Source organism: Amblyraja radiata, chromosome 19 (genome assembly GCF_010909765.2).
Source record: "Amblyraja radiata isolate CabotCenter1 chromosome 19, sAmbRad1.1.pri, whole genome shotgun sequence".
NCBI classification, from domain to species: domain Eukaryota; kingdom Metazoa; phylum Chordata; class Chondrichthyes; order Rajiformes; family Rajidae; genus Amblyraja; species Amblyraja radiata.
In genome coordinates, this window is record NC_045974.1 from 29,802,376 (window position 1) to 29,816,757 (window position 14,382).

At 35.0% G+C, this 14,382-nt stretch overlaps 1 protein-coding gene across 3 annotated transcripts in view; it reads left to right on the forward strand.

Annotated features, from left to right (window-relative positions):
• The window catches only part of cpsf6 (cleavage and polyadenylation specific factor 6), a 32,318-nt gene extending 18,437 nt beyond the window's left edge, over positions 1–13,881 (forward strand). For 2 of the 3 annotated variants that reach the window (XM_033038147.1, XM_033038149.1), the window contains 2 exons: positions 176–376; positions 11,583–13,881. In XM_033038147.1, the coding sequence (XP_032894038.1) occupies positions 176–371 (196 nt within the window). In that variant the 3' untranslated portion in view covers positions 372–376; positions 11,583–13,881. Of the gene's footprint in view, positions 1–175; positions 377–11,541 lie in introns of all 3 variants that reach the window. The other variant, XM_033038148.1, reaches the window with a different exon arrangement.
• The last annotated feature ends 501 nt before the right edge of the window (positions 13,882–14,382 follow it).

Here is a 14,382-nt window from a genome sequence, read left to right on the forward strand (position 1 = left end):
CCTTGCTCTGCTTTGCAGGATGGTTGCAGCAGCAAGGCTTTCAACTTAACCTATCCCACATTGCATCAAAAGATAAGTGGGAAAAGCACAAGGGGTGAGTACACAGTTTTTGGCACTAGATATTGTAGAATTTGTTGAAACCGTTGCCATTAAAGAGTAAATAAATGTCTTTTAGAAAACGAGAGCGATCACGAGAGAGGGACCACAGCAGATCAAGAGAGAAAAGCAGACGCCACAAAGAACGCTCGCGAAGTCGTGATCGGCATGATGACTATTACCGTGAACGAAGCAGGGAGCGGGAAAGGCATCGTGATCGAGATAGAGACAGAGACAGAGAGCGGGACAGAGAACGGGAGTATCGTCATCGTTAAAAAAGGTGGGTTGGTTTCATTTGTAATTGGGCAAAGTAATTTTTATTTCTCTACCTTTTTCTAAAACAGATATATGAAGTAATTTTTATACAGTGGTTTTCAAATAAAAACCTGTTTAAAGTCACGAGCTGTTTAGCACGGAATTTTGGTAAGTATTTTTGAAGCTATGGGTTGTCTTATATTCTGATTGCTAATTATGTTTATACTTTTATAGGTCAGTATTGCGTTCTTTAAAAAAACATGTCTTTTGTGTACTGATTCACACATTCTATTCCTGTTGTAACTTAATTTTGTGTTATACATTGCAACCTGTATTCTTTCAGAATTTCAAATGACACAGATTGGGCAACATGGTGATTGATGTATAAATCTAAATAATGGCATTATTTACTTTTACATTCGTACTGCCTTTCATTTTGTCTCCAGTGCCATTTCCAACAAATAGAGGTGGGTTATGCACAAGTTGCTGCACATAAATGTAGTACTGCTAACGTTCATTGGCCTCACTCCTAGCGGGGAACAATTGCAATCAGAAAACCATGTTCCATGGGATTTCTAAAGATGGTCCTACATTAATTACAATGTTGCATGTTTCTGCAGTATTAGGTCTCTTCTGCTCTGGTCCAGATCATCTTAAACTGTACCTGGGGAATCTGGCTCCATGCTAGCTGCAACTGGCACTCTGACCTCCCTCAGTCCTTAAACATTTCTAAAGCAAACCCTGCAGATCAAATTAATTAAATTGCAGGAATGCATCGGATAGAAGTAATTTTGTGGACTGAAGTCTAACTTTATGGTGTAAAGTATGATGAGTTGATCTGCGCATTTTAAAATCATTTGAGTTGAATTTTAATTTTTTCTGCAATTGTGATCTCTGAATTTTTACAATTTGAGTTCTTTCCCCAAATAAAAACTTCAGGTTTGATTTATGGATTTTTATACGTTCACCTCAGGAATAAGGTTTTTTAAGCTCAGCCACATTTGATGTATTGCGTGCACTTCTGGTCGTCCCATTACCAGAAAGATGTAGAAGCTTTGGAGAGAGTGCAGAAGAGGTTTACCAGCATACTGCCTGTTTTAGGGAGTATTAGCTACAAGGAGAGGTTGGAGATACATGGATTGTTTTGTCTAGAACACCAGCGATTGAGGCGACACCTGATAGAAATATATAAAGTTATGAAGCATAGATAAAGACCAGGCAGAACCCCTTTCCTATGGTGGAGGTGTCTAAAACTCATGGGGAAAGCTGTTGGGGTGTGAGGGGCAAAGTTTATAGATGTGCAGATCAAATTTTTGTTTTCACAGAGTGACGGGTGCCTGAAACTTGCTGCCAGAGGTGGTAATGAGGCAGATATGATAGTGACATTTAAGAGGCTTTTAGATATACACATGGATATGGAGGAGCATCGTTCATTTTGAGGCAGATGAGATTGGTATATCTTTGCATTATGTTTGGACTTGGACATTGTGGGCTGAAGCTCTGTTCCTATGCTGTATTGTTTGGTATTCTAACTAGATCTATGGACAATATGTATAATGGTCCATTGATAAACTCTAGGGCAACCATTTTTGAAGCTTGTGGTCTGAAATACACATGGATGGGAAAAGAAAATGAGATCTAGTTATCCTGCGAGCAACCAGTCAATAGCATTTCCAGGAGCTTTGTGGCAAATTCCTTGTTCATCTTTGTGGCACACATTAATGCCTGAGAAATGATGCATTTAGGGGTTTTGTTATTTTTGAAACAAATTGTCTTGCATTCAAAATATTGGCTAACAGGACACTTTTTTGTTTAATGCTGTTTTGCAGTCTGCAACTTTCCAAGTTTACTGTTTTTGTCAATAGCATTCCAATTAAACCTTATTCTCGAGTATTATAACAGGATGGATGCAGGATGATGTACAAATTTATCCTACAGGTAAACTGATTGATGCATTTGTGGAATACCTCCAGTTTATTTTGGGGGGTGGGTAACTTTATTGGGAGTTCAGCTAAAAGATTTAAATGAAAACTAAACGCAATCTTGGGCTACCTAAATGTTTTTGCTAGTCCTATTGGTACTATTTTGCTAGTCCTATTGGAAATTGATGAGTAACGTACCCTTTTTTGAGAGATTTTGCAAATTTAGGCAGCAGTATTTCTGCCAATAAGAATTTGCAAGTAAGAAATTCATAGTTCCGTTTCGGGGCATATGACAAAACTATTGACACTCTTAACGCTCTTGTTAGAACTTCTGAAGAGTTTCTGTATTAAGATTATTGATAATGCTGATTTTATCAGATATTAGACTCTCACTTAACACAACGCTGCATATAAAGGTGTAATTTTATGAATTGTCTATGCATTGTGCAGAGTTGATCAAACCTTTTTTCTGTTGAAGTTGGTGAGTGTAGTGTTACTGATCATACCATAATCACAACCCCTGCTTGGATTTTTTTCCTGGCATAATCTTTAAAAAGGCACCTTGGTGAAGACTGCTTGTATGTATTGCTCATATGTAAATTATTGTTACTTCACTTATACACCATAGTCACATTAATCAATCTTTTATGAAATTTTGTTGTAATGTTCTATGTTCTAAGTTGTAATTATCTTTTGTACTCTGCAGAGTGCAATTAACATCGTGAAGGCAAAAAATATATTTTCCTTATTAGAGTTACATTCATAGTCATTCAAGTTTGTGGGTTCTTTTCACTTTAAGGTATTCCATTTTACTAAATTCATAGTATCTGATTATTCAATACTCTTGAGTATTAACGTACTGTCAATAATAGTTTATATCAAAATTGAATGGTATCACTTAAATTAGTTTATTTTAAAGGTTCTGGTGCAGGACATTTCAGGAAATTGGGTTCTGGATTTGATTGCTTCTGCTTACTTGGCTTGGTTGCATGAGATTTAAAGGTTTATATTATACCCACAGTGAAGGGAAATGAGAACAATGAAATCTACAGTGTCTTTTCATATTGTCACATTTGGCTGTTAATTTGCTGCCTATTATTCCTTAAGTCTGCCGGCCAGTTATTCACCCTCTTCAATTTTAGCCCTGTAGAAGATTCGTCTCTCTTGCAGGATAGATACCAGTTTACAAATAATTTTCATTTTTTCTGTAATATGGTAACAATTAATTGTTTCTATCTAATACTTGTGTACACTAAGCCTGGTTGAATGCTTGTTAAGGAACTTTTCCTGCGTGACAATGCTGCTACTTCAGTTAAGAATGACTGTAATGAAAATAATATTGAATATTAATTGTGCACCAATGTTTTGCTGCGTTAAAGCTAAAATACCAGAAACCAAGCATTTTACATATGCAAGCAACAATATCCATTTTTTGTTCATTTCTTATTTACAATTCATGGTTTATATTTTTTTAAAATGTGAAAAACTGCACGTGGTAGTTTTAGCTGCTTGATATTTCCTACATTCACTGTGGCTGGCCTGTAAATTACCTGCAACACAAGTCATGTAATTGCATTGTGGCACCTACTTTAGAAGGGATTCAAAAAGTTGCTGTATCACATATTTGGGGCCATAAAGAATTGCGAAAGCAGCATGAAGTGTCAAGTCAGTAAAAAATGGGTGATACTATATTTTCATAAATGTGCAGTTACCTGAATTCATTAATTCATGAGGTAATTGAGTATAACAATTCAGAAATTTAACTTTTTGTTGTAAATACAATGGTACTATTTAACCCCATTTCAGTTTTACAAAAGTTGCTCCTTGCCATGTAATAAGTAGCTTATTGGGATTCTGGAGGACAGGTTAGGTATTAAGAGTTTTTTAATATTTGTTGCATTTATTTTTCTTCACAAAAGATCTAACTTTTCATGGTGCTTAAATTCAAGTATCTGTAGTTATGTATAACTTGAACTTTGGTGCTCTGAACAAAGGTTGAATACTGTGTATTTACCCACACAGTCATCACAGTGTGAAATGTATAAATCATGACCTGTCCTGATTTTCTATTATGTTATGAGCTCCTAAGCTGGATCTTGACTGAAGTCATAATTTTCTCTATCTTACACTGCACCTCATTCTTTTGCATCCCTTTTGGACTTCCAATCACAGTTGCTGTTGTCCTGCCATGAAAACATGGCTTCCCTTTAGTTGGCTAAATCTCATTTAATCTTCACTGATCTAATTTTCAAAAAAATATCTGATTCCTTTAATTTAGAAAATCTGGTAATTCATTTCATCTATCCAGGGATTTCAATGTCTAAATCTATACACTTTGGGCTCATCCCAATTTGTACCTTTTCGTGATATGCTTGTATCAAATGCCTTTTTTTGAACAAAATTCGAAAACCTGTCTAGTTTGCTGAGGATTTTTGTATCCGTTTTGTAGTGTGCCATTTTCACAAAGTTGCAGAAAATTTCTATTTCATCTTTATCAACGATTTAGGCATGTCATAAAAAATAAATGGGATACCAATGGTTGTTTTGAATACAAAATAAGACATGCAATTTGCATCAAAAATTATCCACACTGATTTGAAAGCCAGAGATTTGTGCAAAATATTGTTTAAAAAAATGTGATTTCTGTAAACATTGTAAGCTGCTTTACTGTTGCCTGTATAGTCTTGCTTAAAATGACCTGTCAAATGGGCATGAAAAATTGCTTTGTAATATTTTGAATGTGGTCATAAGTTAAATTCAGTAATCGTCCCTTTTGTCATTTTTTAAATATCAAAATCCTAATGTTCTTGGCCTTTTTGGTTGCTTCCTAATTTTATCTGTGGATTACAAATGTTCTGATAATCCTTGAATCTTAATTTGGTTGGGTTGAATGCAATTTATGGTGGAATAGAAATTAATTGCATTGTTTTGTGATCATAGTTGGATTTTTTGCTTTTAATTTTTTTTTAAACTGGCTGAATCAATTGAATCTGTACTTGTCCCCAACCTTGTTTCACTGGAAAATTTGCTTAGAATGAGGACGAAAGCTGTTTGCAATCAGCTGTATTCTGTTGAACAAAGATATATGCTTGTTTCTTTATAATTGCAATCAAAGCTTTAAATGTCTTGCAACAGCTCCAAAAATACTAATAGCCTAGAACGCAGTCATAGTTGTAAGTGATTGAATCGTTGTATATGTCTATCTGAAGAATTTTAGAACTGTCTTTAATGGTCTGCTCATGATAGATTGCATTGTAAATGCTGGTGATCTGATTATTATTTTCATTGTTGGAATCAATAGTTTAATTTTGATTTTTTTTAAATTTTGATTGGCACGCATACAATCATCATGAGACCTTATTTCCCATTTTAAGATCCCAGGTCATGGATTTTCCATATTTCAATATTGTGCACTTAATAAAAATTGTTGGATGTAGATTGACACATTGGTTTATTCATTTAATGGAAGTTTACTTTCAGCATGTTGCATTATCACCATCTCCCAAAAGTTGATTGCTCCAGCATGGATTAAAATAAGGGTGGTATAAATAAAAACTGTTCTGTGAGATTGTGACATTTAATGTTTGCCCTATTACATAATTAAGCCCTCATCATCGCATGGAATTCCTTCAAATCTGTTGGCAATTATTGCCACTTGTCAAGAAATTGGGCATTAGCTGTTTAAATTATTTCGAAGTCAGGATCAATACGATATGATAGAAATGGACTTAAAATATATATACCGTACTTTAGTATTTAACATAGGTCAAATAACTAGAATTTGGCTAATGTTCAAAAGGTCTACAGATTGCTTGATTCATTCATTTCTTTTCTGATCTGTTTTGCCGTTAGATTTGCTTTTCTGTCTGTTTGGCTGCTAAAATGCCATTGGAGATGGGTTACACAATTACCAGCTAGACTTTATATACACCTAAATTGAGGAATGAGATGAGTGAGATAAAAGTTGATCAGAAGGACAATTTGGAACATCTAAGCTCCGAGCACCATCTCAAAAGGAAAGTGGAACAAACATTTGTCTTAAATTCCATTTTGAGCACTTGCTGTCGATGGTGGTGTTCTTTTAAGCAGATAATGGTAGCTGGCAATAGTCAAGGCTAGGGTTAAAACTTTGAGATGAAACATGCAAACTGGAGGCACAGCACCTCATATTCCACTTGGGATGCTTACAACCTAAAGGTATGAACATTGAATTCTTCAATTTCAAGTAATAACCTCCCTATCACATCTCCCACCCCACTACTCTGACACTTCTCCCAAATCCCCAGTCACCCTGTTCTTTCCCATGCTCGTCTCCCTTGTTCCATGTTTCCCATTTATCATCTCCCTGTCCCCTTCCACCAATATCCCTCTCTCCATCTTAATGTTTCACTCATCTTCTCTCCTTATCTGACACCTTTATGTCTCCATCTCGCCTCCAGCCTTTGTCAAGAATTGCACCCATCTGTCAATCACTCCCCCTCTTCTGTACCCGCCTATCACTTGCCAGGCTTTGTCCTGCCCGCTTTCTTTTTGCCCAGCTTTCTCCCCACTATTCCAATCAGTCTGAAGAAAGTTCATGCTTGTCTGTTCCCTCCACAGATGTTACCTTTCCTGTTGAGTTCCTCGTGCACTATGCATGTGGCGTTGAAATATTGAGCACATAAATGTCTGCAAATTGCTCTTGAGTGTAATGATCGATTCATGTTGTACACATTGGATAAGCTACTTCATGAGTGTTTAACTTGATTAAACAAGATTGTCCTATTTCACAGCTGCAGGATTAACAGATTTAGTTTTCACAATATTTCATAATGGTTAATTTGAAGAATTTCTGAAGTATTTGTAAACTGGTGTTGAACGTGCAGCGAGATTGTGAAAAAATTCTGCTCGCAGCCAGCATTTTCCTGAAGCTACACTTGCAGCAAGAGTTGCCTTGGCCTGGGGCAACAGATCTTGAGCCATGCCCCTGGACTACCCTTTGACCTTCAATCATTTTATTGTTCTCAAAGGTCTGAGTTGCTTTTAAAGGTAGACAAAAACGCTGGAGAAACTCAGCAGGTGAGGCAGCAGCCATGGAGCGAAGGAATAGGTGACGTTTCGGGTCGAGGCCCTTCAGACTTTTAAATATCTGATCAGAAACGGTTTGAACATTTGTGGATTTAAATTACTTTGTAAAAAATATACTTCAGGTTAGAAATAAAAGAAACATTTTTAAAATGGAGAGGGGGAATTACTTTTAAGGCCTGTAACCTCAACCAAATGATTGGGTTATGTTACATGTACTAGCCATTGGTGACCTAAACCAGATGCAAAACAGGTCTGCTGTGGACAGCAGGACCTGCATTTAACCCGCTCGCTGCAATCTTATGTTGCAATGTGCGAGCTCAGAAGTCAGGAACAGGCTAATTTCTACACTGTAATGAGCCAAGAGTTCTCGTCTGAACTGGAGACCCAAGGGACTACATATGCTGGGATCTGAAACAAAAACAAAACTTTATAAGAGCTCAGCAGGTTGAGCAGTTGATATCTTGCACCCTTTATCTCCACAGATATTCTTGGCCCATTGTTCTTCCAGAATTCAGTTTTTGTCACTAAATGAAGATTTTGCCCCATTATTTAACTAGAATTTATTTAAACTTCACATGCTGTCTTTTTTTTGTATGAATAGATTTTCTGCATAATACGACATGGTAGATTGACTCAATGGATAAACTAACTATAAGTTACTTCTGCAAGTTTGAAATTTAAGTTCTATGACCTTTATGCTGTGCATGACCTAAATAACCAACTGCTAGCTTCCCGGGCATATTTTGATCAGAGAAATCACTTGCAAATTGTATAACTTGCATACCCTTTGAACAGATCATATTGCTGTAAACCATATTTGAGAAATGTTTAAAGCGTGAACATACCCTAAATACTGTCAAAAGACTAAGAAAAAGGACCGTGGGCCATTCCATTCTCCCAATCAATAAGAACATGGCTGAGCAACTTTCCTCTTCCAATTTTTTAGATGCTTCCCTGGAGTATTGTTCCATTTTGGTTACCTTGCTGTAGGAAGGATGTCACTAAGGCAGAAAGGGTACAGTGAAGATTACGTGGATGTAGCTATGACTCTATTCAAGAAGGGTAAAAACCATGAAGGGAAGAGATAGGGTGAATGCATAATCTTTTTCCAGGGTAGGGGAATCGAGAACTAGAGGGCATTGGTTTAAAGTGAGAGGAGAAAAAATTAATGGGAACCAGAGGGACATCTTTTGGAATGATCTACTGGAGGAGGTTGTTGAGATAGATGCTCTCACAGCATTTAAAAGACACTTGGACATGTACATGGACAGGAACAGTTTAGATTGATATGGGCTAAATGGAACGAGCCTAGATGGGGCATCTTAGTCAGCATGGATAAGTGGGGCCGAAGGGGCTGTTTATGTGCTCTTTTAGCGTTGAATCTCATACTTTTAAATCTTTATCTTGGCTTTGAATGTAATGGAGGAATATACCTAGGACAAGGAAGTTCAAAGATGCATACAATCCTTTGGGAAGAAATTATTTCTCATCTCAATTTAAAATGCCTTTTAAAATTCCAAAGGCATTTGCTCGATACATAGGCCTTTAATGTTGGCTTAGCGCAATTACAACTGTATCCAATATTTATATTTTAGACCACCTACATTTTAGCTTAACCTGGTCCGGGAAGCTAACAAGGATTTTGTTTTTTTTCATTATTGCTAACTTGCGGAGTACAATATTTCATTACTACTGACTTGCAGAGTAAATAACACGCATTCAATGTCAATTAAACATTACATTTTTACGTGGAGGGTTAAATATTGAAGATCAGACAATTTACTTTTGGAATAATTAACTGATTCTACATTGGGTAGATGTTTCTTTTATGGGGTTGATGACATTGATTCAGGTCGTTACTTATTCTTATTGTCATCGGAGTTAGTAGTCCATGAGAGCAAGTTTATTTTACATACAGCTGAGGAAATTTGAACCAAAAATAAAGAGACAAGATGACTGCAAAGATTAAACTATCATAGGATAAGGCACTAAAAAAAAATGGAATTTTACATAAAAACCGTTGATCATTTTTTGAATCTTGGCAAAAAATATTGTTTTCTATTTTGTATGGGTGCTTAACTTCAAGTAGTTATTGAGAGGATATTTGAAAGTCTTGAATCAACAATGCTGACATTCATGTTTTAGTTTAGGATTATTCCTTTAATTTGAATCTGGCATGTTAATATTGAAATTGGTATCAGTTTTAAATGTGTTACACTCTTGGTGTTAGCAAGAACAATATAATTTAATTTGATTGTTAATGTGTAATTTAATGCAGGAATTGTTTTCGAGTTTGTACTTTAAGATAGGGTATCGGCAATTAATGAACATTTGCATTGATGTCATGATTCACAGTTCATTTACTGCATTTGAAGTAATTGTGATTCCAATAAATACAATTGCTGTCAAATTCTAACTACAGCATTAGTTACTGGATGCGTCTTAAATAATGTTTTAATTTGAATTATGTAATCTTAAATTCTGTAGTGTAACTGTAATACACTTTTCAAAATCAATCCATGTTGGAGCAATTTAAACAATTTTGTTGGGGGATGTTTGGTGTGTTGCATGTGTGAAGGATTGTCATGCAGACTAGGGGAAATATTATCTCATGGAGATTATCATGTGCATTCAATTATAACTTTTTATAGTGTACGTCAGGTGAATACTGAAAACCTAGTGTTGGTAGATGTGGCATTGCAACATTTTTAGATTCTTGCAAAACTGGAGGTACTCTTGATAAATTATTTGTATGGTCAAATGTTTTCATATTCTGTATCATTTAATGTTTTAATGCTAATTAGAGGTATAAACAGCCTGGAATATAGCATTAAAATTGCTGCTGCTTGAGGCCAGCTCAGCTTTTTATTAAAAGACATGCTCTGACATATTTTATGTAAAGTTTCTGGACAACATAAGGCAAAACATGGTATGTGGCAAACAATTTTTTGCACTTTAGATCCGTTCAGCAGTTGGGTTCCAAGCGTGAAGGAAGGAACTGCAGATGTTGGTTTAAACTGAAGATAAACACAAAGAGCTGGAGTAACTCAGCGGGTCAGACAGCATCTCTTGGGATAGGTGTCGTTTCGGTTTGAAACCCTTCTTCGGACTGAGAGTCAGGGGAAAGGCTTGTTTCCTTTTCTCCAGAGATGCTGCCTGACCCACTGAGTTACTCCAGCTTTTTGTGTCTATCTTGGGTTCCAAGAGTGAAACAACTGTATATTTTTACTTTTCCTGCTATTAAACTGAATTTATAGCTGACAAATGGTTAATTTATTTAGCAATGGTTGTAAATGATTTTGGGAAACCATGAATACAGTTAATGTAGGAATTTGCCTGTTGCAAAATGTTAAATTGTTTTATTGCTGCCTTTCCAGCTGAAAATAATTTAAATTAAGTTTTTTGGTTTTGAGTAATCAATGTTTGTGTGTCTGGCTATTATACCCAAACTCTATCCTTGTCTCTTAGTTTAAGCGTATTGACCATTTGACACCAACCATTTATCAGTTCTTGTCTTGAAATATTCTTATTAGAAAGGTAGTATTCTGAAGTAAATGAGCCCACTTGTGACCTTTTGACCTAAGGCAGAATTGTCCTATGAAGTTTTCTCCCTTCGGATATAGTTGGGTATCTTCTGATTTCTTTACCCACTAACTTATTCTTAAAAGCCATATGTGGGTACATGCCTTCACAGCAAGGATTATATAACCAGCAGAATATCTTGCGTACGTTAGTCAAGTGTATCTCTTACACATAAACATGTGGCTGTTACCTCACTAACAATTTAGAAATAATACGTTTTAGACAAATAAATCTCAATCCTATTTGACAAGCTGATACTATATACACAGTTAGTGGGTGAAAAGTCACATTCGGGCTCTATACGTTTTTGAAATGTTTTCAAGTGAGTCAATGATAATTGAAAACTGTTGGTTTTAATTGACATTTTTAATTGTGATTTTAAAATGAATACCTCTGTTAAATTTACTGATGTATAATATTGGTCTTGAAAATGCATAGTCAGCTTTTTGGAAACATGTAACCAGAATCTGAAGTTTCCAACAATGCTGAAAGAATGTAATTGGTGTGCATCATTTAAAGTTTAATGAAAGTTGCTGTTCAAGTTACCAATATTAATACATGTGCATGATTTACTGAGGTACATATTGTATGGTGTAAAAATATGTACAATCATTGTCAGGGAAGAACAAAATCTACATCATGAATTTTGACACATTACAGCTGTCTGAAGAGAAACGTCTCCAGATAAAAGAAACAACAAAGCTCTTCACGGAAAAGACTGCCCTTTATCCATCTTTGGAATTTCATGGTTGAACAGGAATTCTCAGGCTACGTGGTTAAATGGAGCAACAGTAACGAATAAAGCAAATCCACTGTAATGGTAACTGATTGCTCAATATTTTTTTTATGTTGCTTGATTAACCATTTTATTTGGACACAACCTGTGTGACTTAAAAGTTACTAAAAGCTTTGGCAACTCTTCGTATTCTAAGCGTTAGACTACATGACGTGTAAACAATTAAAAGTCGTTAGCTTTACTGTTTTTATAGTTCTTTCATCTTGTTTTCAAAATTGTTACAAAAATGTTAATGTTCAAATAATGACTGTAAGCAGCTCAGTTTCAGTTTATCAAAATAGATGTACTATTAGTGTTGTAATAAACTGTTAAATGGATCCTATGGTTGTGTAAATTATGCAAGTTCTCATTCTGTTTCTTAATGTTGAATCATTTTGGCTGTATGTTGTGATATATTAACTTGATAAATTCAAACGTGTATAATTTTCCCTTACATTTCGCCCTTTAGTTAAAATCCCATTATCGATTTAATATAGAAGCATCTTAATGTTTTAAAAGACATCCAGATGTGGTTGATTCAGAATATTTTAACATAAGTTCTCTTCACACTGGGCATAAAAATCTCAGCAATATAATCTGACAAACGCTACCTTTTTGTAGAAGAACATTTCTGTTTTGTATGTCAAACATAGTATTTGGATTGAAAATTTAATTTTAGCAGAAGGACTTGTCCTGATTTACATTTTTATATGCCTCTATTACCTCATTTGAGGAGAGGCTTTGTTGTAATTTAATGCACACTATTTATTTGGGCCTGCCAAATACTTAAGATTTTTAGACTAATTGAGCAGATAAAAGACGATCTCAATACAGTTAGCAAATAGAAGCCCAGGATCTTTTTTCTTGTAATGGAAATTGAAAACTGTACTTGTTTTCATTTGGTCTTGAGTTTGAATTTTAAAAACTTCACATTTCTACATGCTGCATTTTCCATTTTGTGAATAGATTTCTCACTTTTGGTAGAAGATGCAGTATATGTTCAGTATTTTTCTATAGTTCTGGTCTCAGAAAATCAGCTGAAATGGTATCCAAATACTTGGTCACAAGGGCAGTATGTGTAGATTGACTTTTGATGGTTTTAATGTTCTTGTACATATTCAGAACAAAGCAAGGATAACTAACAGCTTTGACTGTCTGTATATTAGTGGTATTTTTTGCACTGAAAATTCAAATGACAAATATATGAAAGGCAACTATTTGGCCAAATGCAAAACTGTTTAAGATGTTGAAGAAAGATTTGGTGCCGAGGTGTGATCGGTTGAAGTACATGTCCGTTGAAAGATGGTATGTCATGAGTTTTTAAAGTGATGCATTAAAAACACAATTCGATGGTGACTGTTTACGACAGTTAGTACTATTTGACTTTCAATTTGAGGCCCTTTTTGAGTTCTAAAGACCTCAACTGAGGCTTGGGACTTGGCTCATTCCTTTTGAGAATTTCTCCTCCTCTACAGAACATAATGCGCTTTATAATTTTAGCTTTATAGGAAATATAAACAGAATATTTTCACCTATCCCACAGATTGTGTACCTCTTTTGGGCCAATAACTAGCGGTATTGATGGTTTCTTTACAGTAGTTTGTTTTCCTTAATGGTCTCCAATAGTCAGGTTTACATTTAGATTTGCTCCCTCGCTGTTTGACAGTGCGATGTTTGCAAGGGCATGTGGTAGAAAAATCCAGTTATACTATATTTAATCATTACCTTTCAGAATCTCTTTTAATGATTCCTCGCTGTAGTGAATAGTTTAAGATGGTTTTTCCTAGAACAGTCCCTTGAGTAAGGTTTACTTTCCAATACCAGGTGTGTTTCCTTTCAGGCTAGGGTAACCGTTTTTTTTGGGTGTAGATGGGATGAGCGGGAATATGGTTGGCAGTATTGTAAGAGATGTGATGAAATGGAAGTAAGAGTTGACATTCATATAATTTTAACAATTGCTTCATTGTCTCTTGTAATAATGTGAATGATATTAATATTGCAGAAGTCAGTGTCTACCATATTCTGTTTTCTTTAAAGAAGGTAACTTTTGTTCAGTAGCTGGAATGCATTTGGTCTGAATTAGAATTCGACAAATGTATGTTATTAGTTGCAAACATAGAACATGTGCATCATGAAAGAGCTGTATTAGGAAGCAGTATAATGTATTTGTTTTTGTGAGATGTTAAAAAAAAAAAAAAGTTTTTTTAGGAAAGCATAAGGTACCTGTATGAATGTTAACATTTTTAACACTTGCAAGCTGTTACCAAGAAGCCAGACTGCACAAATACGATTTTCAACTCTGACAGGTATGAAATTTACAATTAAGCGGTATTTAAAATTTACCAAAAATGATCCTTAAAGCACGTGTCAAAAATAAGGCTCAGGTAAGTAAAATTATTTTCTAAAAATTAAATGTGGGTATTTTACTTATCTGCTTCTAATCATTGGCAAAACACTTGTTAATTTTTTTTAATGCAGTTTTATACAAATAAAGGGTTTTTATATAAAATTGTGTTCTTTGTGTGGTATTTGGTAAATTTACTAATGGGTTCAAATAATAACATTTTAAATGAATATTAAATATTTCCATTTTGCATTGTTTTGCAGATCATGCAAAGCCAATAAATGTCAAACTATTTAGCTTGAATTCAACTGAAAGTTTACTGCTGGTGCTTAATCTGAAAC